The 27,950-nt window shown below is 43.7% G+C and overlaps 1 protein-coding gene and 1 long non-coding RNA gene across 3 annotated transcripts in view; one reads left to right on the forward strand and one right to left on the reverse strand.

The window, feature by feature from the left end:
• The window catches only part of LOC149456343 (NACHT, LRR and PYD domains-containing protein 3-like), a 40,426-nt gene extending 16,735 nt beyond the window's left edge, over nucleotides 1-23,691 (forward strand). Inside the window, exons 7-13 of one of the 2 annotated variants that reach the window (XM_089685137.1) lie at nucleotides 2,330-2,494; nucleotides 3,883-4,047; nucleotides 7,683-7,847; nucleotides 10,161-10,322; nucleotides 13,404-13,568; nucleotides 17,517-17,681; nucleotides 22,398-23,691. In XM_089685137.1, coding sequence (XP_089541263.1) covers nucleotides 2,330-2,494; nucleotides 3,883-4,047; nucleotides 7,683-7,847; nucleotides 10,161-10,322; nucleotides 13,404-13,568; nucleotides 17,517-17,681; nucleotides 22,398-22,482 — 1,072 coding nt within the window. In that variant the 3' untranslated portion in view covers nucleotides 22,483-23,691. Of the gene's footprint in view, nucleotides 1-2,329; nucleotides 2,495-3,882; nucleotides 4,048-6,412; nucleotides 7,417-7,682; nucleotides 7,848-10,160; nucleotides 10,323-13,403; nucleotides 13,569-17,516; nucleotides 17,682-22,397 lie in introns of those variants that run through there. The other variant, XM_089685138.1, reaches the window with a different exon arrangement.
• Nucleotides 1-27,345, reverse strand: part of LOC149456342 (uncharacterized) — a 75,175-nt gene extending 47,830 nt beyond the window's left edge. Inside the window, exon 1 of the long non-coding RNA XR_016313900.1 lies at nucleotides 27,211-27,345. This is a non-coding gene — a long non-coding RNA (uncharacterized LOC149456342). The remainder of the gene's footprint in view (nucleotides 1-27,210) is intronic.
• Between the last annotated feature and the right edge of the window lie 605 nt (nucleotides 27,346-27,950).

Genomic DNA, 27,950 nt, shown 5'->3' on the forward strand with positions numbered 1-27,950 from the left:
TAACTCAACCATCCACACCATGTGTTCCAGGCTTTATTGTCCCTCCTACAGGCCTGTGACTGGTATGTCTGGTGTTGCTGGGCAGAGCTGAGAGAGATCCGTGATCATCACTTTCACAGCCCCCTAAAGGTACCACCCCCTCGACTATCCCCACGTTTTCCTGGCTCCGATGTGCTTCCTGTGTCTCTAGGACTCATATGTTGGGTATCTGATTACAGTGGAAGGAAATCAGTGATAATCACTTTCACAACCCTAGAGGTACCGCTCTCCCACTACCTTTGTAATCTATCCTAGGCTCTTCTTCCCTTCTAGGAACCTGGAACCAGCGTGGTGGGCTGGGCGTAGGCGGGTAGATTAGAGGGAGATTAGCAAACATTCATATGCTGATCTCCCCTATGGTGAATGAACAAAGAAGCAACAAGCATGTCATCATTTTGGGTTCGACGTTGTCATTCCCTGGCAGCGCTGCCTGTGAAAGCAGCTGATCATACACAATCTGCATAACCAGCTTCACTGGGGTAAAGAGGTGACATTACAGGTCTACAAGACCCTTGATGCCTCCTTTAAATCTTTACTACTACTATGCTATCACATAGTAGGTAATTAACTTCCTACATGATAGCAACAAGGAGGAATAGTGAACCATCATTGGTGTCAGTGGGAGGAATAATGCCCCATCATTGGTGCCAGTGGGAGGAATAATGCCCCATGATTGATGTCAGTGGAAGGAATAGTGCCCTGCCACTGGTGTCAGAGAGGAATTGTGCCCTATTGTTGGTATCAGTGACAGAAATGATGACCCGTTGTTGGTGTCAGTGGGAGGAATAGTGTCCCAAGGGCCAGATAAGGGCAATTTAAGGGCCAGATCCAGCTCCCAGGCTGCAGTTTGGAGACCTCTGGTTTAGAGGAAGAGAAGACTTTGGGGCTGATTTACTAAAGGCCAATAGACTGTGTGCAGTTGCACTATTTCTTCTTAGTAATTGTCAATGCAGTAAAGCTTCACTTTGTAAAGAATACTTAATCAGGTGCAAGAAAGACTAAAAAAAGTATTTTTGCTTGTACACGATATGGATGATAGAAATCAGCAGAACCCAAATCACCCTGGTTGAGGAACACTGCTCTCACATGTCTTAGGGACTTTTTAGCTTTGCTTTCCCATGCTTTTGAGATAATTACATCTTCACACAATTAGCTATTCAAGAGGCCTATTCATATATACATTCAACCCAAAGAATTTCGAAGGGGTGGAGGAAGTTTTCTTAGGCCCTAGCAATATGAAATTTTAATATTCAAATACTAAAAAATCATATATTTGGATTAAAGAATTCTTCATTAGCAGAGAGAAATAGAATATCAGATAAAAATCCTCCCGTTCAATCATTGGCAATCCAGTCTCACACTGTCTGCTGATCCCATTCATGCTCCATACACAAGGAGATGATAGCACAATACGAGTCATGTCAGTGGTATTCTGTGCTCATCCTGTGTATGGAGATATCACCGTCTCTACACATGGAGGACAATATTGGGGGGTCTACTCCATTATAACATTTGTCTTATAAAATTCTATTTCCTGGAGATTTATAAAGTGATGGAATATAAATGATTCCAATAAAGAGAAATGAGTTCCATCCATGTAGATCAGGCATGTCCAAAGTCCGGCCCGCGGGCCATTTACGGCCCGGGGGTCGGTTTAATACGGCCCTCCAACAGCCCTCCCTGCTCTGTGTAATGTGGCCCTCCCACGGCCCTCCCTTCTATGGCAGACAGTCTTCTGCTTGAGAGCAGAGGGCAGTGCGCATGCCTGACTGCGGCGCGTTCTCCCTGGTCTGTGTAAATGCAGCTGTCGCACGGCCCTCCCTTCTGTGGCAGACAGTCTTCTGCTTGAGAGCAGTGCGCATGCGTGACTGCATCGCGCTGGGAGTGACAGAGGTCGGTGACGTCAGGGCCGGGCTTCCAGCGTGAAGTGTGTTTCTCTTCCCCTCTTCAGCTCCAGCTACCTTTTTCACCCTTCACATTAGTGCAGGTAAGTTTTTTTTTTATTTATTTTCAATACATTGTGAAAACTCAGCTGTCAGTTGATCTTAATGTTATGAAATGAAAAGTATGTCGTTTTCAATTAACTTGGCATAAAATAATTTATTTGCATTTAATTGTAATGGTTCAAAGAATGTTCGGAAAAATGTTCGGCCCTCTACCATGTTCACTTCATCCAATCTGGCCCTCTTTGAAAAAAGTTTGGACACCCCTGATGTAGATAATAGTCCCATTCATTCCTGTGGGGGAGGGGGGATTCATTTTCTTCTGGTAACACTTTTTTCTTCTACAGATTGTATGATAATCACCTGACAGACAGTTCCTGCCCCCACCTGGCATCTGGAATAAGAAATAACCCGACACTGAGGATTCTGAACCTGTCTGGGAACAATCTGGAGGGTCCTCATTTCAGGGAAATGATGGTGGCTCTGACAACAAGCCGGATAGAGGAATTACAGTGAGTATCAATCAGTGAGAGAGCTCTTATAGTTCTTAATATAGTAAACAATTAAGAAATCTGTATTTGAAAGTAACTCCAACATGGTTTCTCTATATCATACAGACCAGAACCACTCCTCCCATCAGCTGATCTGAGAATGTTGTTTTCTACTGACAGTGTAACTAGAGCTTTAGAGATTCCCAAAATAAAGATAGTCTCATCCTTCAGAGATACAAAGTTAAAATGACATTTACATGTTAGAAGATGGTGTCTTTATTATAGTTACAAAGCAAAACTAAAGTATTGTCAAAAGATCTACAAGAACTTTTTTTAAGCTCCAAAGTGCAGCGCTAGTCAAACCCTTGTGAACAAAAGTGAACTGTGAATCACAGCACACACGAAAGTGCACAGAGGGTACAGAAATGGCCAATCCTCTGAAGAGGAAGGGCCTCTAATCCTGAACTCCTTTGGGGAGCAAGGCTCCTGACAGGGATAAGGTACTTCATGGTCTACCTAAGCCAAAGCCAGGTGGACCCTGCTTCTTTGGGACAGCCAAAGCCAGTCTACCAAGTACTTGGTGAGGGGCTTTCCCTAAGATAAAAGACCTGAAGGCCACAGAACCTCTCCCCAACATCAGGATAGGCCCTGATTACTGGTAGTAATCTCAAACACATATACGATTCATGTTCCATACACAAGGAGATAGCACAATACGAGTCATGTCAGTGGTATTCTGTGCTCATCCTGTGTATGGAGATATCACTATCTCTACACATGGAGGACAATACTGGGGGTCTAGTCCATTTTAACATTCTTTGTATAAAATTCCTTTTGTTGGAGTTTTATAAAGTTATATAAATGATTCCAGTAAGAGAAAGGAGTTTCATTCATTTAGAGCAGTGGTCTCCAAACTGCGGCCCAATGGCCGAATGTGGCCCTTTGCTTGCCATTGTACAGCCTTTGGGGCACTATTCCTCCCAAGAAACAGTGCCACCAACAATGGGGCACTGTTTCTTCCACTCACACCAACAATGGGTCACTATATCTCGCACTGATACAAGGCACTAATGCTAAAACATGAGTGATTTGGACCACAGATACCAGCAATGGGGCCCTATTCCTTCCATTGATATCAACAATGGGGCACTATTCCTTCCATTGATACAAACAATGGGGCACTATTCCTCATACTAATACCAATGATGGGGCATTGGTTATATCCACTGATATCAAGCCATTTTCCACTGGGCAAAGTCCAACCCCCCCCCCCCCCCCCAAAGTCTGCAGGACAGTAAACTGGCCCATTGTTTGGAAAGATCGGAGACTTCTGATGTAGAGAATAATTCCATTCATTCCTGGTGGAGAAGTTAATTTTCTTCTGGTAACATTCTTCTCTTCTTCCACAGTTTGGATAATAATAACCTAACTGATAGTTCCTGCCCCCACCTGGCATCTGGAATAAGAAATAACCTGACACTGAGGACACTGAACCTGTCTAAGAACCATCTGGAGGGTCCCCAATTCAGTGATCTGATGGCAGTTCTGACAACAAGCCAGATAGAGAAATTAGAGTGAGTATAACAGGACTGACTGAGATAATATAACGGGGCAGTTTACATTTGAAACATTGCATGATAAGGCTGTGTATGTGCAGGATCTTAAAATTGGTCACTGGATACTAGGAAGCTGGATGCCGCTGGCTTTCTTACAATCAGATTTTATATCTCCTGTTTTAATGTTAGCCTACACATCCCCTTTTTTCCTCCTCATCAATGCTGTGTTTTGCATTAGGGAGCAACACTCATTTTGTGGCTCTGTCCTTTAGCCTTGCCACTGCACCACAAGTTTTCCCAAAGGTGCTGGCCCCAGTGTTGGCTCTGCCTCAAGCGTGAGGGCCCCCCATTTTTGGGTATCTGGATGATCTGCAGCAAAGGGTTCAGACTTTACAGAAGTTGATGCAAAATCTCCAAAACTTGGATCTGTCACATCACCTGCAGTATCTGGGCCTGGTCCTGGACATGGCTCTAGGATGCATTATTTTTCCTCAGAAAAAAAGTTCTGACCCCCCCAGTCCAAGGTATGGGCCCTGTTATGTCCCTCCATTTGCTTCTGGATGATGGTGTTGAAATTGATGGTGGCTTCCTTTTAAGGTGGTCTTGTATGCTAAATGTCACTCCTGAATAGTGCTTGAGAGCGTGGGAAAAATGGACACAGTCCTTGGATTGCCCCATGCATCTGAATAACAGCTCCAGGATAGCCCTAGAGTAGTGGCTGTCCAGCTCAGCTCAATGGAATCCCTTCTACCCATGGTGTGGATGGCACTGACAGTGGATGCCAGTCTGTCAAGCCAGGGAGGTGTCCTAGATTTTTATCTATTCAGGAGATGTCATCATTGGAAGAATCCAGGCTGCTGTCCAGTTTTATGGAGCTAAAGTTAAATCCCCTTGACCTTCATCATTGTACACCCCTGCTTCAAGGTCTGCTTGCCAGGGTCCAATCTGATGATTCCACAGCAGTGATATTCATCATTAATCAAGACAGTACCAGGAGTTACCCATGATACATTGGCCTTTGGAAAGAATGCTCCTTACGCTTTTGGGCTAAAAAGATCAATGGTGTCAGTGGGAACTTATCTGAGAGGCAATCATTATCTATTGCTCAAGGAACCCCTAATAACCTCTGGAGGAACCCTGGTTGAGAAACCCTGATCTAAAACATCGAGGTCTGGATCCTGGAGAGTGGTCTCTCCATCCAAAAGTGTTTTGGTGTCTATGATGGGGAATGCCTGATGTAGATCACCTGGCATCCAGATTCAACTCTACACTGGAATTCTTGAGCCTTTGTGTTGGATGCCCTTGTGACTCTATAGGAACAGTTCAGTCTGATTTATATGTTTCCCCCTCTCAGACATGTGCATTGTCTGTTTTGGAAGTTAGAGAGGGAATGCATCCAGGTGATTCTCATAGTTCCAAATTGGCCCAGGAAGGCATGGTATTCCAACATAGTCAGACAGGGCTGCCATTACATATCATGATGGTCCCACATACAGCTTAAATACAGGGCCCCCAAGAGTTCCAATGGATGAGTTTTGCCAGTAACGTGGCTCTCTGCTTCCCTTCCCTGGCTTCTCTTGAGTTTGCAGTGAACGGTGATTCTGATGGAATCCTGGGAGTAGAAGAGGTTATGCAGGGTTGAGTTAAGCTTCACAATTTGCCATTGTCCAACCACTTGGACTAATTGTCTAAGAATTATTAATTTCCTGTGTCCTGTGATATACTCCATGAAAAGGATCTTACAGGAAAGGGTCCTTTCATACAGGCATGTGCTGCCACATTTAGCAGTGGATCTCTGACACAGATTCCCAGCCGATTCAAAGCAGACATTTTTTGTCTGCATTTTGACAGGGGATGTTTGTGGACCCCCTATTGGATTTATGAGTTTCTGTTCAGGTCAACCTAAAAATCTGACAGCTGAATCTGATTGAAAAGCCCATGTGAAAGGACCCCACCTCAAAAAAACTTTTACTGGAGTTTTATAAATTGATTACATGTTTTTAATTAAGAGAATCTAGTACCATTCATTTAGAGAATACAGTGTGGAAAATAAATATTCTATCCCCTGCAGATTTTGTATGTTTTCCCACTTACAAAGAAATGAGAGGTCTATAATTTTTATCTTAGGTGTATTTTAAATGATAGAGACAGAATATCAACAAAAAATCTAGAAAAAACACATGATACAAATGTTGTTTATTGAGTTGCAGTTCAGTGAGTAAAATAAGTATTTGATCCCCTACCAACCAACAATAATTCTGGCTCCCACAGACTGGCTATGTGCTCATGTGGCACACAGATTAGTCCTGGCAATTTAAGAAGGTGCTCCTAAAGACAACTCGTTATGTGTATAAAAGACAACTGTCCTTATCTCTTTCTTCAGTTCAAGCCTCACCATGAGCAAGACCAAAGAGCTGTCAAAGGATGTCAGGGACAAGATTGTAGACCTGCACAAGCCTGGAATGGGCTATAAGACCACCAGCATGAAGCTTGGTGAGAAGGAGAAAACTGTTGGATTATTTGCAAATTGAAGAAATTCAAAATAACCATTAATTGCCCTCGGTCTGGAGCTCAATGCAAGGTTTCGCCTCATGGGGTAAGGACAATCATGAGAAAAGTGAGGGATAAGCCCAGAACTACATGGGAGGAGCTTGAGAATGATCTCAAGGCAGTTGGGACCACAGTCACTAAACAAACCATTGGTAACATAATACATCACAATGGACTGAAATCGTGCATCCCCTGCATGGCCCCTCTCCTCAAAAAGGCACATGTACAGGCCCATCTGAAGTTTGCCAATGAACATCTAAATGATTCAGAGAAGGATTAGGAGAAAAAGTGCTGTAGTCAAATGAGACCAAAATTGAGCTCTTTGGTATTAACTCAACTCGCTGTCTTTGGAAGAAGAAAAATGCTGACTATGACCCTAAGAACACCATCCCTACAGTAATGCACGGAAGTGGAAAAATTATGCTTTGGGGCTGTTTCTCTGCTAAAGGTACAGGTCGACTTTGCTGCATCGAGGGGCCAATGAACGGGGCCATGTATTGTAAAATCTTGGATGAGAACCTTCTTTCCTCAGCTAGAACACTGAAGATGGGTCGTGGATGGGTTTTCCAGTATGACAATGAGCCAAAACATACCACCAAGACAGCAAAGGGGTGGCTCAAGAAGAAGCACATTAAGGACATGGAGTGGCCTAGCCATCTCCAGGCCTTAACCTTATAGAAAATGTATGGAAGGAGCTGAAACTTCGAGTTGCCAAGTGACAGCCAAGAAACCTTAAGGATTTCAAGAAGATCTGTAAAGTAGAGTAGATCAATATCCCTCCTGAGATGTGTGCAAACCTGGCCAGCAAGGGTTTCTCCATCAAGTACTAAGTCATGTTTTGCTTGGGTATCAAATACTTATTTTACTCACTGAACTGCAAATCAATTTTTTAACATTTGTATCGTGTTTTTCCTGGATTTTTGGTTGATATTCTGTCTCTATCATTTAAAATACAATTATGATAAAAAGTATAGCCCATTTCTTTCGAAGTGGGCAAACTTACAAAATCTGCAGGGGATCAAATTATTATTTCCCCACTGTAGTTACATTCATTCCTGGGGGAGAAAATCATTTTTTTCTAGTCACATTCTTCTCTTCTACAGTTTGACCTGTAATCACCTGACAGACAATTCCTGCCCCCACCTGGCATTTGGAATAAAAAATAACCAGACACTGAGGACATTGGACCTGTCTAATAACAATCTGGAGGGTCCTCATTTCAGGGATCTGATGGAAGCTCTGACAACAAGCTGCATAGAGAAATTACAGTGAGTATAACAGGACTGACTGAGACAACATTTTTGGACAGGTTTACATTATTGCATTCCGTGATATTCTGTATGACAATTTCAGTGTCTTTACCCATGTAAAGCAAGATTTAGGGACATATCACGCAGTACAGCAGGAAGGCTCATACAATGCCCCTTAATCCCAATAATTAATCATCTCTTCAGCTTTACCACCCCAAGACATCAGCAATGGTGGAGTAAATCTTCCATGCTTCACACCATTCCCAGAATTGGAAGTGACATCATATCCATAGGATTTTGAAGAGTATTTTCACCTGTGTCACAAAAGTGGCACAATATAGCAGTTTAGTGAGCATGCTTTGAATAGTATACAGTTGTGCTCAAAAGATTTCTTCCCCTGGCAGAAATGATGAAATGTTGGTATTGCCATTGAAAATTTGACATTATACCAAAAAAACTATCTTTTATTTAAAGCGGAGTTCCACTCAAAAGTAGAAGCTTTGCTTGTTTGCCTCCTCCACCCCTCTACTGCCACATTTGGCACCTTTTGGGGGGAGCGGACACCTGTTTTTGACAGGTCCCCACTCCCATTTCCGGTTCAGTTCGCCACGGCAAAGTGAAACGGAAGTTCGTCCCCCTCCTCCCTCCCACAGTCTCCTAGGAACTTTAACAGGTCCCCGAAGACTGGCGGATCAATTAGGAGGCACAGCGTGACTCGCCACAAGCTGTTATAGCCTGGTGCCCACAGTTGAGATGCCGGCACCATGGCAGAGCGAAGGGAAGAAGGGATGGCGTGGGTGAGAAAATCACTGGACCCTTGGACAGGTAAGCGTGTGTTTATTAAAAGTCAGCAGATACAAAAACTGTAGCTACTGACTTTTAATAAACACTAAAACGGCTGGAACTCCACAAGTATAGTGATCTTATGAAGCCATTTATTATCACATCGTTGTTCATCTCCTTTTTAAATCATAATGACCCTGGTCAAAAATTTCCCTCCCCTGGAATGTTTGGCCTTGGTACAGACACACAGGTTACAATGGCAATTAAAAGGTTATTTTCCCACATCCGTGGCTTTTGAAATTGCAATTAGTGTCTGTGTGAGTCAATGAGTTTGTAGCTCTTACATGGATGCACTGAGACATGGGGAGCAGAAAAAGACTGTCATAAGACCTGCGTAACAAGGTAATGGAACTTAATAAACATGGAAAAAATATAAAAAGATATCCAAAGCCTTGAATATGCCAGTCAGCACTGTACAATCACTTATTAAGAAGTGGAAAATTTGAGGATCTCTTGATAACAAGTCAGGGTCAAGTAGACCAAGAAATATTGCAGCCACAACTGCCAGAAGAATTGTTCAGGATACAAAGCAAAACTCACAGGTAACCGCAAGAGAAATACAGACTGCTCTGGAAAGACTGGTGTGGTTGTTTCAAGAAGCACAATACAACGATACTTGAAAAAAAATGAGCTGCATGGTAAAGTTAGCAAAAAGAAGCCTTTACTGCGCCAATGCCCTAAAAACGTGCGGCTACAATATGCCCAACAACACTGACACGGCTCAAAGCTTTTGGCACACTGTAATCTGCAGTTACAAGACCAAAATAGAGCTTTATGGTCACAACTATAAGCACTATGTTTGGAGAGGGATCAAAGGGGTCAACAATGATGGGACACCATTCCCTCTACAGACACCATCAATGGGGCATGTATATAGGAAACAAAGAGTGGTCTGATGGGTGACTGTGAGCCTCTGGATAGCTGGTGGCTGATGCGTTTCAAGGCTGTACCTCTTCCTCAGAGCCAGTGGCCACATGCTTCCCATTTCTATCTGATTTTATATTTCTTTGTAAGTATTTTGCTATTTATTAATAAATCCCATTTTTTACGGTAATGCACTAGGCCTGTACACCCTCTCTTTGTTTCCTATATACAGTTCTCTTTGGATTTCCCTGGTTCGTAGAGGGCAGCAAGACCTGCATTTCTCTCTCACTCATTTGGAGATACTAAATATTGTGGAGTCCACAGTCCAGCGCAGGAGCACACGCATTCGGTTGCATAATTCTTCTTACCATCAATGGAGCACTATTCATTTGATTCATATCAACAATGGATCACTATTCCTCCCATTAAAACCAATCATGGTGCACGGAGGCTGGAGCATTTTCTCCTCCCATTGGCCACAGTCTGACCATCCTAAATCCTGAAGGACAATAAACTGGCCCTTTTCTTGGAAAGTCTGGAGACAACTGATGTAGAGAATAGTTACATTTATTCCTGGGGGAGAAATTAATTTTTTTCTGGTAACATTCTTCTCTTCTTATACAGTCTGGATAGCAATTACCTGACAGACAGTTCCTGCCCCCACCTGGCATCTGGAATAAGAAATAACCCGACACTGAGGACACTGAGTCTGTCCTGGAACTATCTGAAGGGTCATTGCAGTGATCTGATGGCAGCTCTGACAACAAGCCAGATAGAGGAATTACAGTGAGTATAACAGGACTGACTGAGACAATAATATTCTGGGAGAGTTTTGCATTGCAAATATTGTGTAATAATTTTGTGTATGATTATATCTGTGTCTCTATCCATGTATGGCAGGATTTAGTTTTATATATATATATCACACAGTACAAGAGGAAGGTTGAGACAACACCCTTAGTGGCAATAATTAATCATCTTTCCAGCTCTACTACCCCAAGATATCAGTGGAGGAGTAAATGTTAAAACTTCTCACAGAACTGGATGTGACATCATGGACGTATCCTATTTAAGTGTAATTCTATGTGACTAATGTGATGCAATAAAGCAATGACTAAACATTATATATGGTATAAACCATATTGCCTAACTTTCGTTAATCTGAAATATTTTTGTGCCGTTACTGAAATTTTGCTTAATGCCATAAGTATCAGTCTAAACTATTGTAGCACCCTCCTAGGTAGGTAGAGGGAGCTAGGACTGTTAATTTTCAGCTAAGAGCTGAATAGCAGCCCAGGTGTAATAGTCAGAGGGGTCACATTTTGGCCAGAGCTGGGAGGATCTGCAGAATCAGCTCTCTGTGACTTCCCCCTGCCTAAAACGTTGGAGAAAGTTCTAGAAGTAGTGGGCGGATGTAAGGAGTGGCTAATCTGCACTCTTGAGGGATCCTATCCAATCCCCAACAGCAGACTTGGCAAGGGGCTAGGACAACCTTTACAGCCGGCCTAGTAGCAGGAGGGTTCGGGTGGAAGATGGAGAAGTGAGCTAAAGCATAGGATAGAGCTTGGGAAGGGGTCTAAGAGAGGGGTCAACTGACAGGCAGAAGAGCTAGAAGGGAGGATCTCTCAGCCTTATCTCCCCTGAGAGAGGACAGCCTGGGAAGCAGGGAAGGAGCCAGCCCAGCGTTAGTAACCCCACACCCCCTGGGTCAGATAGGAGAGGGCATTTGGGTGGGAAAGCTGACTAGCCCTCATCTAGGAATGCTTCATTCAAGGTGGCATATTCTGGGACCCCTTAGCCAGGGATTTCCTCAGGCAGCTGGATGAAGAGGAGATTTCATCTGGGGTCTGAGGAGGTACTCAAGGAGAGACTTGCTAGCTCTCCAGGAAGAGAAAATCCTTTTTACTACTTGTACATAGTTCCAAAAAGTTGCTCTCAGTTTCACAGCTCATTGGGCATCCCATGCACCCCTCATCCCTATCCAAGTTTCAATTCCCCTAATAAACACCAAGTTCAAGGACTGTTTAGTTTACTGTCTCCTGGATGCGTGTCTGAGAGAAATGAGTGTTGCCTGGCTGTGCAGGACTATAGAGGAACCCAAAATCTTCAGCAACTCCTAAGGAGGTAGTGCTACACTATCTACGAGGGGTGTTCAAGTCAAACTGGGACTTTTAAATTTACAGGTATAAAAAGACATGCTAGCATAGCGGTACTACACGCAGTAGTATGTGGTAAGTGTGTACTATTACTGATAGGCAGCGCACATGTCGCGGGCCAGTCCAGAGACTGTTAATCAAGATTAAGCCCCTGTGCATAGCAACCAATCAGCTTCTTGCTTTAACTTTTTCAGCTAAGCTTTGAAAACGAAATCTAGAAGCTGACTTTTTGTTATGCACAGTTGCTCCTGGTTGTTCTGTCTGCTTCAGTCTTAATACATTCCCCCTTGTGTGTGTTTCCAAGGGAATGGGAAGAAAGTGCAAACCCCTGAGATAAAAGGTCAGAGAGAGGCCAGGCACTGCACCCATGATCCACCCCATCACTATAGAATCCATCCAATATGGCAGACACTTTCTAGAAGTCCAATATCCAAAAATATTCTTTGTTCCTTTCAATTTCAGGGAAAAACAACATTTTATTACTCCACTCTTCTAAAGTATCAAACCCGCTATATTAATATTTTATTTTGAACAAGCAATCTCTATATCAGGCTAGAACTAAGAGGAAAACAAACTACATTTTAATTTCTGCATTTTTCTTTTAAAATAAAGATTGGACATGGTATAGTATTTACTGGAGTTTATAAAGTGACTTAGCATAAATGATTACAATAAACAGAAATGAGCTCTGTTCACAAAGACCTTCTTTCTTAGATACACAGAATATAACTGGATACTAACATTCATAGCTAAAGTTGATCCAGGGAATATCCGATTGCCTCTCGGGGGATCAGGAAGGAATTTTTTTCCGAGCATCATTCTTTGCTGGGTTTTTTTATTTGCATCCCTCTGGATCAACTGTGGGTATAAGATTATAACTTTTTTTTCAATGGTTGAACTGGATGGACTTTGTCTTTTTTCAGCAAGACTAACCATGTAACTTTGTAAGCAGGGATACTCGACAAGTGTTCCTTGAATCCCTGGGGTTCCTCCAGAGGTTTCAAGGGGTTCCTGGATCAATAAGTTTTTAACTGAACTAATATCTATTATATTTTTATGGCTGCTTTTGAGGGGGGTAATTTTTCCACTGGTCAACCATGTAAGACTAGTCTAATCTCACTGACCGTTCATATAAGGGATTCTTCTCCCACTGGCCACCAATGTATGGGGCCATTACACTGACTACCTATATGAGAAGGTGCTTTTTCACTGACTACGAATGTAAGGGGCCAGTGGTGTATTTTGGTTTTGTACTCCCCTAGGCAAGACTAATATCGCCCTCCCATGTAAATTTGTCGCGCGGCGTCGACCCCCTGAAAGATGCTGCCCTAGGCAAATCCTTGTTTGCCTCGCAGTAGATACGCCCCTGTAAGGGGCACTAGAATTTCCACTGTTGATGTTTTCTGGCCATTATTATTATTTTCTCCATTTCATGAATGTTATTGAAACTAATTGTTTCTTACAGAGCAGGAGTACATCCTAGACACACCACATTCTTTATTCTTTCATGTATTATTATATTTTCAACATACTGACAGTGCAAATGTGCCATGAGCTAGAGATGTAATCCTTTTGCAAGGGTCCCCCAAGACATGAACATTTTTCCAAGGGTTCCTGTTTATTGAAAAAGTTGCACGCTGACGTAGAGGATAGTTAATTCTTGGGGGAGAAATTCATTTTGTTCTGGTAACATTCTTCTCTTCTTCTACAGTTTGTATAATAATCACCTGACAGACAGTTCCTGCCCCCACCTGGCATCTGGAATAAGAAATAACCAGACACTGAGGACACTGGACCTGTCCTGGAACAATCTGGAGGGTCCTCATTTCAGGGATCTGATGGCAGCTCTGACAACAAGCCGGATAGAGGAATTACAGTGAGTATAACAGGACTGACAGAAAATATTTTGGGACAGTTTTACATTTCATACACTGTGATAATCCTGCCTAAGGTGATATCAGTGTCTCCACCCTTCTGCAGCAGGATTTAAACCTGATACACACAGGCCAAATATCAGCCAGTTCAGCTGATGTGTATGGCAGCCTGTCCACAAGAAGCTGACCAAACGTCCAACTGCTGTCGAACGGGCATTGTCACGCACCTGGTGTGAGAGGCCAATGGAGAGTGGGCTTCCCTTGCGGCTAAATTCCAGACTCCCCTGAGAGTGGGACAGTGGGAGTCAGGCCCAAAGTGGCACAGGTCGCCTGTAGGAGTGCTTGTTGGTGGTCCACCCAGGAGCACAGCTGATGCACTGAGATAAGGTCTGCAGACAGGTGGCGCCTGTGCGAGGTATGCAAGCCCTTCTGGGGAACAGAGGATTACTGGATAGCCGGTTCAATGCCAAGGTCAGGTACCAGGTGGGAATCAGAGCAGACGTAGTCAGATGGGATAGCCGAGGTCATACACAGAGGAGCAAGAGGGAATATCCGTTAGCCAAGCCGAGGTCAGATCAGGGGTTAAGCAGAGCAGACAGGTCCAAGAGCAAGCCGAGTCGGTATCAGGAAATCACAGATCACAATAGCACAGGAAACAGGAACAAGGTACAGGGAAGCAAGAGATCGTCCAGCAACTTGAGGAAGTGACGAGCCTCCTTATAAAGGCTGCCTGGCGCCAAACTGAGCCTGATGCGTGCGCAACTATGCGCCAGTCCACATGCGTGGTCCGGCTCGCGTCCATGCGCATGGATCTTTGCCAACGCGTGCTTCTGCGGCCATGTAGGGTACTGGCGGAAATGCCAGATCTTCCAGAACTTCCACCGTAGACAGGACCCTGACAGGCATGCTGGAAAAACCATCAGTTGATCGGCATCCCCGTCAATACACAATAGCTCAGCAGGGAGATCTCTGTACTAACATTTAATAGTTAGTACAGTGAGCCCCTCCTGAGCTCCTCAGTGTTTTTTTATTCAGCCTGCTTTGTTGAATGAAACAAAAATCTTAGTGTACCAGGCTTTAGGGACGCATCACACAGTACTGGAGTGGCCCCAAACATGACTCTTAATGACAAAAATTAATAATCTCTCCGGTTTTATTACCCCAAGATGGCAGTGGGTGGTGGAGTAAATCTCCAGTTTCGACAACTGTATTCTGTTACATTTCAACGTCACCTATGTGGCAAATGTAATACAATAAAGCAGTTTAGTGAACAAATTTTGTAAATGGTGTATATATAGTATCACCTCATTTTTTTTAGTTTGATGTATTGTTTTGTTACTTTTTGTGCCTATTTTGGGACCAGAGATTTATGGGAGAACTCCAGCACAGGACTTTGGGCCCCATTGCATGCCAATGTTAATTATTTCCTAACTGGCAGTGCAGCAGGTAGGGATTTTTCACTAGAATTGGGATCCTGAATGCAAATTTCCTTTTAGTGTGAGAGGTTTACCCATAGACATCAGGAAGGGACCTGTCGGGTGTCCTCACTCATGTATCGTTGTGCTACTCTATCTGACCGTGGTATGAAGGGTCACTGCATTTTTCTGTTAAGGGTGTTGCAGTATTGTCCATCACATTCCAGTGTAAGGGTTAGCACTTTAAGAAATTGTGCCTGTACTATTGGTATTTTCCACTGTGCCTGCTATTCTTGTCATTGAAAAGTGTTGTTTTAATTCACCATTTGATTTATCCCTTGAAAGATTTTTGCCTTTTTTTTAAAGCCTGTCAAACTCCACAAGGGGTGTCAGGGAGCTTTGGGCAAGTTAGGTGGGTCATTTCAGGTGGAAGACAGAACACAATTTTTTGAAGTGGGGGCTTGTCCGGGATTGCTGTATTGTCTTTTCGCACTAGCTTCCTATCAGTGAGTGTTCATGCAAGACACAAAAATAGACCAAGCAAATATCTACACATTGCTAGAGTAGAGGAAGGAAATTCTGGCCTACTTCTTGGTTGAGAGCTTACATATAACAAGTGGCGGTGAGGTGTGGGTAATCCACCCGAACCCACCAGAAAGTCACTCAAAGAGTCCCAGCCAGATGATGCCATTTCCACATATAGTTACTACAGCCTCTGCTCCATCATTAGGATTTCCCCGTCTTTTGCTCCATAGACGTAGGAAGACAGGTGGGAAGTTTTGTGAAGAACTTGTCTATACCCGTCAACTATAGGTATCAAAAGCTGTGGATTTACTCTGGGAAAACCCCTGTACAATCAGGAGAAGAGAACTTTGACACCTGAATCTACCAAGCAGCACTGACTGTGTAAGAATGGGAGGAGGCAGACACCATAAAAATCCAGAAAATCAAAAGTCTACAAGAGTCTGTTTTAGATGTCAGCCAGAGCCTAACAAATGATAAGATAAGCTGCACCTATAAGCAAGATTTTCGAGAGATCTCTTTGAACACACCTATCCAGAAGAGGGATAGAAATTGTCCTCTTTCACCACAGGCCTGGAAACGTTTCTCCACCAGGTCATACTGAAGAGCAAAATGGAGACAGACATTGCATGTAAAGCCTTGCAGACTCAGGTTCTTAAAGTCAAACAACCTCTAGACCCCATAATGCCGAAGCTTCTGACAAAACACCAAAATAATACCTTGACCTATTCCACGATAATTAAGTCAATCCGGTGAAGAGTGTGAGGAGGGAGTTTTGACGCCTGGGACTCCTGCCGCTGCAGACCAGAGCATACTCTATCCCCAAAGGTTATATAAAAAGGCTTATATAAAAGGCTTACTCCGGTTAGACAGGCCAATTGTCCTGCCAAATTTACACTGTTGTACCTTCTGCAGTATTTTAATTCATAGCAAAACCACAGCCTGTTTCTATTAAATTTGTGCAGGGCTTGGCTCATTAAAGCTGATGTTTAGCTAAAAAAATTTCTACAGCTGTCATCGCGTCACTCACCTGTAATGAAGTGTGTCCCACAATGTGCAGGCAGTTGGATCCTGGAGAAATATTCACTGTAGGGATGCCTGTCCTCCTTTTGTCCCTGAACTTCCAGCAGTAGTTAACAGCTTTGGGTCTTCAGGCAGAACAGCAGTACAGAAGGTCCCTCTGCTATTTAGTCCGGAGGATGCGGCGTCCATGGTTGCCAAAAAGAATGTCAAATTTCCATTCGTCTGACCGCAGAACAGTTTTCACTTTGCAACTGACCATTTTTGCATGTACTTTTGCTCAGAGAAGACAGCTGCATTATTCCTGAGCCCATGCAGTGATGTTCATCACAGAATCATGCCTGTTTATAATGTAGTGCCATCTGAGGGCCCAAAGATTACAGGCATCCAGTATTGTGTTTCAGTTGCAGCCTTGTCCCTTGCACAGAGATTCCTCCTGAATCTTTTGATATTATGTACTGTAGATGATGATAAATTTAAAGCGTTTGCAATTCTACATTGAGGAACATTATTCTGAAATTGACAATTTGTAGATGCACCTTTTTACAGATTGGTGAACCCCTGCCCTTTACTTCTGAGACACTCTGACTCTCTAAGATACCCTTTTTATACCCTGTCATGTTACTGACTTGTTGCCAATTAACCTAATTAGGTGTCAAATGTTCTTCCAGCTCTTTTCTTCTTTAGCACTACTTACTTTTTACAATTTTTGTTGCTCTGTCCCAACTTTTTTGAGACATGTCGCTGCCATCAATTTCAAAATGACCATATTCTTTTCTTAAAATGGTCATTTTCTCTGTTTATATGTTTGATAAGTTTTCTATTTACTGTTGTGAATAAAATACGGGTTTATGAGATTTGCAGATCATTGCTTCTGTTTTTATGTAGTTTTTACACAGCATCCCAACTTAATTGGAATTGGGGTTGTAGTTACATTCATTCCTGGGGGTGAAATTAATTTTCTTCTGATAGCATTCTTGTCTTCTTCTACAGTTTGAATAATACTCACCTGACAGACAGTTCCTGCCCCCACCTGGCATCTGGAATAAGAAATAACCAGACACTGAGGGTACTGAACCTGGCTGCGAACAATTTGGAGGGTCCACATTTCAGGGATCTGATGGCGGCTCTGACAACAAGCCGGATAGAGGAATTACAGTGAGTATAACAGGAATGACTGAGACAATAATATTTTGGGAGAGTTTTACATTAAATAGACTGACGATATCAGTGTCTCCATTCATGTATGACATGATTTATTTGATATATCACATAGTACCAAAGGAAGGCTCTGTGCCAATAATTGCTCATCTCCCCAGCTTCACCACCACAAGGTGTCAGACGTGGTAGAGTAATTCTGCAATGCCGCATAGTGCTCACAGAACATTTGTTACAAATGTGATATAATATTACCTCTTTTTTTTTTTTTAATTTGGAATCAGGGGTGGACTGACCATTTGGGCAGTCAGGCACTGCCTGAGGGCCCGGGGCCAGTAGGGGGCCCCATGAGAGGCTCCTGGCAGAGAGGAGACCAGGGCCATCGTGCAGCAAGAGGCGCACAGGAGCCCAATGTAGTAGGGGGGTTTCTTAAGATAGATTTAAAAGCAATAAATATGCACTCACAGATGTTGAGCTATGGTAGGCATGTCTCCTTCATGGAAAGCCCAGGGATGAGGTGAATGGATGGCTGTATGAACACAGGATGCAGAGCCGCTTGCGTGCTGTAACTGCTGCCGCCGCTGGACCGGGATTGGTGATGACTGGAACCTGACATCAGAGAGAGGCTTCCCTGCCCGCACAGAGCATTTAAATGTGTGACATTACAGCGTATCTGAATAGCTGATTTGTTTAGGACATTGTTGGGTGCCGGCCCCCTAATAACCGGCTATTCGTTGATTGTTAAGGACACTGGCAAGTGGTTGGTAAAGTGGTAGTAAACTCTTCTTCAATAGTTTTATCTACAGGTAAGCTTATAATAAAACTTACCTGTAGGTAAAATTAATATCTCCTAAAAGTGAACCGATAGTAGCCCTCTTATATTCGGCGCATGTGTTCAGAAGGAGCGGCATACCCATACCGTTCCTTCAGAGCACTCTGCCATGGCCCCGTCATCGTGGCTCTGCCAGAGCTCGTGAACCCGGAAGGAAGACCAGGTGAAGATGGAAGCCCCGGGGAGCCGTGAAAGCGCTCCGCTGGAGGGCTTCAATTCAAATTAAGTCCTTCATAATGTGCTAGTGTGCAATGCACACTAGCACATTATGCCTTTACCTTGCAGGGTTTCTTTTTTTTTTTCTTTTAATGTGGTTTTCTACCGCTTTAAGGAGCCAGAACCTGCCAATGATAGGGCCCCCCTCTCAGTGACCAGCAGTAGATATGGTTGTTAAGGAGCCGAAACCTGGCAATAAGGCCTCCCACTCAGTGGTCAGCAAGTTATGTTGCCACCAGAGAGAAGGAGATGGAGAGATAGTGGGTGGGAGCAGCAGCTGTGAGGGGGGGGGGGGGTGTGGCTAGACTGGAGGAGCGGGATGCAAGATTGCACAACTTCTATGCCACCTTAGCAGCGAATAGAGGGAGATGGGGTGAATTTTTTTAATCTGTCTGCTGATTAAGGAAGCTGGCATGGTCTGGCTCCTTAACATTCAGCTATTCACTTGTTTTTACGGATGCAGGTAGGTGCCTGCTCCTTAACAACCAGCATATTTTTGGCACTTGACCCCAAAATGCTCCTAAAAAAACACACCCTGGGTGCTTTCTTGGGTCACTTTTGGTGCAGTTCCTATTGATTTCAATGGATGGTGCATCTTTGTTGTGCTTGTGTGTAGAATGTCATTTTTTTTGTTACATTTGAGTGGGGACACAGGGGGACCCATGATCTGCTGTTGCCCAAGGGTCCCGTGTGTGGTCAGTCCACCCTTGTTTGAAAGTATTTTTGTTCCCTATTACTGAAATTTTGCTTGATGTCATGGGGATCAGGCTAAACTCTCTACCATTAAGGAATGTTCACATTGACACAGAAACACATTGTATTTAAAGCTCCTTTAGAAATATCAACACATGTAAATTCTGGTCTGAGAACAATTCTAAGATCCTATACAGGCACAATGAACAATATGTTACTTACAAGTTGCTAATTTTAAAAACTAAATGGTCATTCTAAAATATATAACATTTGTATAACTCATTATTGGAATGAGCTTTACATTAGCTGCTCTCAGAGATCTAAACATCTGTGGAGAAATGACTCTAAGTTAGTGGCAATCTGTGGGATGTCGGGGTGACAAATGAATGCGTTTCATTTATGTCATCACTGAGTAACATCATGATCTCACACGGCTGGATCTGTGCTGCTGATTTTGTACATTCCACAATAGCTGTTGGATATGTTTTACAATCACCGCCCACTTTATTAGGTCCACCTTATTAGTGCCGGGTTGGACCCCCTTTTGCCTTCATATTTCGGGCATAGATTCAATAAGGTGTTGGAAACATTCCTCAGAGATTTTGCTCCATATTAACATGACAGCATCACTCAGTGGCTGTAGATTTGTCGGCTGCACATCCATGAACCGTTGAAAGCATGGATCCATCCTGCCATGTATCATGTTCTATACATCAAATTCTGACCCTACCATCTGAATGTCGCAGCTGAAATCCAGACCCATCAGATCAGGCAACGTTTTTCCAGTCTTCTATTGTCCAATTTTGGTGAGCCTGTGCGAATTGTGGCCTCCGTTTTCTGTTCTTAGCTGACAGGAGTGGCAGCCGGTGAGATCTTCTGTTACTGTAGCCCATCTGCTTCAAGGTTGGACGCGTTGTCGGTTCAGAGCTGGTATTCTGCATACCTTGGTTGTAACGAGGGGTTGTTTGAGTTACTGTTGCCTTTCTATCATCTTGAACCAGTCTGCCCATTCCCCTCTGACATCAGCAAGGCATTTTCGTCCACACATTTGCCCCTCACTGGATATTTTCTACCATTCTCTGTAAACCCTAGAGATGGTGTGGGAAAATCCCAGTAGATCAGCAGTTTTTGAAATACTCAGACCAGCCTGTCTGGCGCCATGCCACTTTCAAAGTCACTTAAATCCCCTTTCTTCCCCATTCTGAAAAAAATAGTTTTTTTTCTAAAAATTGTCTTTTTTTTTTTTTTTTTTTTATAGAGCAAAAAATAAAAAAATGCACAGCCGATCAAATACCACCGAAAGAAAGTTCTATTCTTGGGAGGAAAAAAAGGACGTAAATTTCATTTGGGTGCAGCGGTCTATGACCGCGCATTTGTCAAAGTAACGCAGCGCCATATTGCAAAAAATGCGTGGTCAGGAAGGGGGGTGGGAATCCTCTGGAGTGCGAGGGGTTAAAGGGCTCACTATCATTTAATTAATTTTTTGGCATTTTTCACAATTTTTTCATTTGATTTTTGTATGTACTGCACGTATCATTTTACCAGCACATATCTTTATTTATGACACGGAGGTTTATGTAATTGATGATAAATGACCACGCTGCACTGTGATACTATTAGAGCTTCATCACTTTATCACAAGAACATACACTCACCAGACACTTTGTTAGGTCCACCTTGCTAGTCATTCTTCGTGGCATAGATTCACCAAGGTGTTGGAAATATTTCTCAGAGATTTTGGTCCATATTGACATGATAGCATCACTCAGTTGCTGCAGATTTGTCAGCTGCACATCCATGAACTGTGCATACAAGGCAGGATGGATCCATGTTTTCATGTTGTTTACGCCAAATTCTGACCCTACCATCTGAATGTCGCAGCTGAAATCCAGACTCACCAGACCAGGCAACGTTTTTCCAGTCTTCTATTGTCCAGTTTTGGTGAGCCTGTATGAATTGTAGCCTCCGTTTCCTGTTCTTAGCTGAAAGCAGTGGCACCTGGTGTGGTCTTCTGTTGCTGTAGCCCATCTGCTTTAAGGATGGACATGTTGTGCATTCAGAGATGGTATTCTGCATACCTTGGATGTAACGAGTGGTTATTTGAGTTACTGTTGCTTTTCTATCATCTCAACCAGTCTGCCCATTCTCCTCTGACCTCTGACACCAACAAGGCATTTTCCTCCATACAACTGCCACTCACTGGATATTTTCTCTTTTTCGGACCATTCTCTGTAAACCCCTAGAGATGGTTGTGCATGAAAATCCCAGGAGATCAGCAGTTTCTAAAATACTCAGGCCAGCCTGTCTGGCACAGACAACCATGCCACTTGCAAAGTCACATAAATCCCCTTTCTTCCCCATTCTGATGCTCAGTTTGCACTTCAACAAGTAGTCTTCACCACGCCTAGATCCCTAAATGCATTGAGTTGCTGCCATGTGATTGGCAATTTGTGTTACCAAAGCAATTAAACAGGTGTACCTAATAAAGTGGCCGGTGAGTGTATATCAACTCAATATTTTCTAAAAAAATACACATTAAATTCAATTATTTATTTGTGTGCTGCACAGCAGCACTTCCGTGTTTCTGGCTTGGCTACATTGTGGGTATCCCAGGAGGCAGTGTGTTACTAAGCCACTGCTGTGCGGGACTGGTGCACAAACACCACTGGGCGGTATAGTGGCAATCTGGAAGAAGCTGGCAGCATTGTGCACTCACAGAACCCCTTCCCAAGCATGTGCATAGGCACTGTGATCTTTGCTAGGTCCAAGATACCTGGCAGACACCGGCAAGCGCCGTAGTTTTAAATATGGCGACGCAGAAGAGGGGCAGGGAAGCCAACGCATTCAGCGGTTTTGTCTTGCTTTAACGTCATACAAGGTGACAGGTTGGTGTAAGGGACGTCCTGGAGGATGCTGGGAAATAGTGTGTGAGCAATATAATGAGCTCTAATGACTATTTATATCCTCTCTTCTAGGATCAGGAACCCCGTGTCAGAAGAAACAATGAGAGAACTAAGAAAGCTAGAAGAGCTCCGGCCAGAACTGAAGATTAACCTATAACAATTCCAGTGGAAGAGGCTTCGAACTGGAGCTTGGATTCTGAATGATAGAACAGAGTGGGATTGAGACATTGAAAATCCGACCCAAGAGGAGAATCATAATATACCCAGGACAGGATGGGGAGGATTTTTTCTTAGTCCTCGATACTTTGGGGCATAAAGGTTTTAAAATACACTCCGCCCGAAACCAGTGCTCATGTTGTGGTGATAAGGGCGCTGCTTGAATTCAAGAACTGTACAATTTATTGATCAATGGAAGGATAATTGTCTATAATTAAGGACACTTCTACAGAGCCAAACATATTGGGGTTGATTTACTAAAACTGGAGGGTGCAAAACCTGGTGCAGCTCGAAACCAATCAGCTTCCGGGTTTTATTGCCAAAGCTTAATTGAAAAAGAAGAGGTTTGAAGCTGATAGGCTGCCATGCACAGCTGCCCCAGATTGGTATTCTCCAGTTTTAGTAAATCCACACACATTGTGTTTATTTAATCAATTCCGCACCGTCCTATAGCAGATATACTGCTACAGGGCGGCAGGGGTGCGCAAAGTCACATATATATATGTAATTTTGCAGTTCCGGGTAGGGGGCGTGGGCGAGCTGCGCACATGCCCTACCCATGCTGACATTCGCGACCTCGACTGTCAATCACTAGGTCCTGACCGGTAATTCCACGCCGGCACCCGGTGATCGCCGAGGATTTCCGACAGGGGAAGAGACCTGTATGTAAGCAATACAGATCTCTCCCGTCAGCTCCTGCACACTGCTTTGCATACAAAGCAGTGTGCTTACAGTGCTTACAGTGTAAAGCGCACACAGTTAACCCTTTGATCGCCACAGATGTTAACCCCTTCCTGCCCAGTGTCATTAGTACAGTGTGAGTGTTTTTTATTAGCATTGATCACTGTACTGGGGTCACTGGGGATGTCAGTTCCCCCCAGTGTCAGAATGCCCGGCACAGTGCCGCTATAAATCACTGATTACTGCCATTACTAGTGAAAAAAAAAATCCAATATATACCGCCATTTGTAAACGCTATAACATTCACGTAAACCAATTAATTTACACGTCTTGGGATTATTTTTTTAGCAAAGACACGGAGCAGAATACATTTTGTCCTACATTTTATGACGAAATTTGATATTTTAATTTTTTTTACTGGACATGTTTAATAGCAAAAAGTCAAAAATACAGGGTTTTTTTCTAAAAATTGTCTCTTTTTTTTTTATAGAGCAAAAAATGTAAAAAAAACGCACAGGCGATCAAATACCTCTGAAAGAAAGCCATTCGTAGAGAAAAAAAAAGGACGTAAATTTAATTTGGGTGCAGCGTTCCATGACCAAATGTCAAAGTAACGCAGCGCCGTATCGCAACAAATGGCCTGGTCAGGAGGGGGGGGGGGGGGGATACTTTGGAGGGCGGGGGGTTAAAGGACTCACTATTGTTTAATTTTTTGGTATTTTTCACAATTTTTTCATTTGATTTTTGTATGTACTGCACCTGTCATTTTACTAGCACATATCTTTATTTATGACACGGAGGTTTATGTAATTGATGATAAATGACCACGCTGCACTGTGATACTATTAGAGCTTCATCACTTTATCACAAGAACATACAATCACCGGACACTTTATTAGGTGCACCTTGTAGTCCCGGGTTGGACCCCCTTTTGCCTTCATTCTTTGTGGCGTAGATTCAACAAGGTGTTGGAAAAGTTCCTCAGAGATTTTGGTCCATATTGACGATAGCATCACTCAGTTGCTGCAGATTTGTCGGCTGCACATCCATGAACCGTGCATACAAGGCAGGATGGATCCATGTTTTCGCCAAATTCTGACCCTACCATCTGAATGTTGCAGCTGAAATCCAGACTCATCAAACCAGGCAATCTTCTATTGTCCAATTTTGGTGAGCCTGTGCAAATTGTAGCCTCCGTTTCCTGTTCTTAGCTGACAGGAGTGGCACCCGGTGTGGTCTTCTGCTGCTGTAGCCCATCTGCTTCAAGGTTGGACATGTTGTGCATTCAGAGATGGTATTCTGCATACCTTGGATGTAACAAGTGGTTATTTGAGTTACTGTTGCCTATCATCTCCAACCAGTCTGCCCATCCTCCCCTGACACCAGGTACAAGGCATTTTCCTCCACACAACTGCCACTCACTGGATATTTTCTCTTTTTTGGACCAGTCTCTGTAAACCCTAGAGATAGTTGTGCGGGAAAATCCCAGTAGAGAAGCAGTTTTTGAAATACTCAGACCAGCCCGTCTGGCACCAACAACCATGCCACGTTCAAAGTCACTTCAATCCCCTTAATTCCCCATTCTGATGCTCAGTTTGAACTTCAGCAAGTCGTCTTCACCACGTCCAGAGGCCTAAATGCATTGAGTTGCTGCCATGTGATTGGCTGATTAGCAATTTGTGTTACCAAGCAATCGAACCTAATAAAGTGGCTGGTGAGTGTACACTCCACATGAATAATTATGCTACCAAAATGTGTGCTGTAAATTGCCTCCAGCATTGCTCCTGCTTCTTCTTGCTGGAGGCCGCCATTTTGTTGTAGCCCAGTGCAGTCACTTTCCTATTAAAAACTCTACCTCCTCTCCTTAGTTTCAAAAACTTCATGTCTTTTTCTGTAATTAAAATGTGTGCATTTCCAGTCATGATTGTATGTCTTGGCTCAGCTAGAGAGGAAGGCTGACAGAAGTTTTACAGCACTGACGTTGATATCGGTGCTGCTGCCAAAGGAGAAAGAGGAGAGTATCTGGGAGATAAGCCAAGACACTACCCTTGGAAGTTTTACACTTTGTGTCTCGCTGGCAATACAGACTGGTCACCTCTCCTTTTCTCTTCTCTCCCCCTAATCTTTTTTTTTTCCCATTGACACAGTCTGTGCCATTCCTGTTATTTCCTCCCCCTCAGCAGCAGTAAATCTTAAGACTGTTAGTCATTGAATTGCTAGATGCCAATCAGCTATTGGCATAGTGTCAAGGAGACAGGAGAACTGAGCATGTGCAGAGCACAGTAAGAGAGAGCTTTATTGGATTTTTAAACAGTCTAGGCACTTATTTGTAATGTTTTCCATAGCTATACCTGCATAAGGGGCCAGAATGAAGTGATCTCTCAGGACATTTTAACATTTTCACATTTTCAAAGTCACACGTTCAATAATATCATAAAATAAGATGAATTATTGTGCTATCTTTATATGAATTTTGATTAAAATGTATATATTTTGTAGACATCTCGAGTGGTTTTATGATTAACCTCTTCACCTCCGCCCTATAGCAGAAGTACTGCTACAGGGCGGCAGGGAAGCACAAAATCATATATATATATATATATATATATATATATATATATATATATACACACACATATACATGCAATGTGATTTGCATTTCCGGGTAGGGCGGGCACGTGCGCTGCCCTACCAGCGCCGCCATTGGTGGCTACAGCTGTCGATCACCGGGACCCGGCTGGAGATTCCACGTAGGCACCCAGTGATTGCTGAGGAACTCTGACAGGGGAGAGTTCTGTATGTATAAAATGCAGATTTCTCCCCTGTCAGCTCCAACATGCTGCTTTGTATGGCTCTGCATAGCAGCATGCTTACACAGTGAATCACACCCAGCACACAATTAACCCTTTCATCACCCCACATGTTAACCCCTTCCTGCCCAGCGCGACCTCGGCTGTCAACCACCGGGTCCCAGCCGGTGATCGCCGAGGATTTCCGACGGAGAAGAGGCCGGTATGTAAACAACACTGATCTCTCCCGTCAGCTCCTGCACACTGCTTTGCATGGCTCTGCATAGCACAGCCATACAAAGCAGTGTCCTTACAGTGTAAAGCACACAGTTAACCCTTTGATCGCCCCACATGTTAACCCCTTCCTGCCTAGGGCCATTAGTACAGTGTCAGTGCTTTGTATTAGCACTGATCACTGTATTGGTGTCACTGGGGATGTTAGTGGCACCAAGTCAGTTCCCCCCCCAGTGTCAGAATGCTCGCCGAGTCCCGCTATAAGTCGCTGATTGCCGCCATTATTAGTATAAAAAAATCCCAGTATCTATACCACCATCTGTAAACGCTGTAACTTTCACGTAAACCAATTAATTTACACATATTGGGATTTCTTTTAGCGAAGACACGGAGCAGAATACATTTTGGCCTAAATTTATGACCAAATTTTATTTTTAATAATTTTTTTAATGCACGTTTAACCACTTAAGGCCCGCCCACAGTACATTTACTGCTGGGCGGGCCCTGTGCGCAAAATCACATATATATATATATACGCGCACACACACGCGTGATTTTGCATTTCCAGGTAGGGGGCGTGCGACCGCCCAACCCACACCTTTGCCAATTTTTTTTATTGGATGTGTTTTATAGCAAAAAGTCCAAAATAGGTTTTTTTTTTTTTTTTTGCAAAATCGTCAGTCTTTTTTTGTTTATAGCCCAAAAAATAAAACTGCCAGAAGAAAGCTCTATTTGTTGGAAAAAAGGACGTAAATTTCATTTGGGTGTGGCGTTGCATGACCGCGCAATTGTCAGTTAATGTAACGTAGCGCAAAAAATGTCCTAGTCAGGAAAGGGAGGAATCCTCAGGAGGGCGAGGGGTTAATGATCAGCAGCACACTTCTATTACATGACATTACAGCAAACATGGATTCCCCACGCAGGGGGTCTTCTCCAACAAACAATAACCAACAATGCTACCCCACCTGGCTACACTTCAGCAGCTCCGCCTCATGTAGATGTAACACCCGGAGATCTCAGAGAGGACTTCACACCCCACAGCGGCCATTCTCCTCCCCTCAGCCTGGAAAAGGCGGGAACACAGAGCAGGTCTGCCTGAGGGAAAGCTGGAAGGAACAGGACAGCCAATCACAGGAGAGGAGCTGAGAGGCGGGAACACATGAGGGAAAGCTGGAAGGGACAGGACAGCCAATCACAGGTGAGGAGCTGAGAGGCGGGAACAAATGAGGGAACTGCTAGGAACCGTGAGGGGAGGGACCATAACGGCTCAGCCAATTACAGGACAGGAGCTGAGAAGAGGGAACACATGAGGGAGCTGCTGAGAACTGTGAGGTGACAGGACAGCCAATCACAGGAGAGGAGATGAGAAGTGGGAACACATGAGGGAACTGCTGGGAACCGTGAGGGGAGGGACTATGACGGCTCAGCCAATCACAGGATAGGAGCTGAGAAGAGGGAACACATGATGGAAACTACTTGGAACTGTGTGGTGAGTGACAGGACTGCTCAGCCAATCACAGGAGAGGAACTGAGAGGCACATGAGAGAACTATTGAGACCTGTGAGGTGAGTGACATGACAACTCAGCCAATCACAGTGAAGGAGCTGAGAGGAGGACACACTTGAGAAAACTGCTGGGAACCGTAAGGGGAGGGACAAGACTGCTCAGCCAATCACAGAGGAAGAGCTGAGAAGAGGGAACTGCT

This window comes from Staurois parvus, unplaced genomic scaffold (assembly GCF_062004578.1).
Source record: "Staurois parvus isolate SC_StPar_1 unplaced genomic scaffold, SC_StPar_1.0 ptg000363l, whole genome shotgun sequence".
Classification (NCBI taxonomy): Eukaryota; Metazoa; Chordata; class Amphibia; order Anura; family Ranidae; genus Staurois; species Staurois parvus.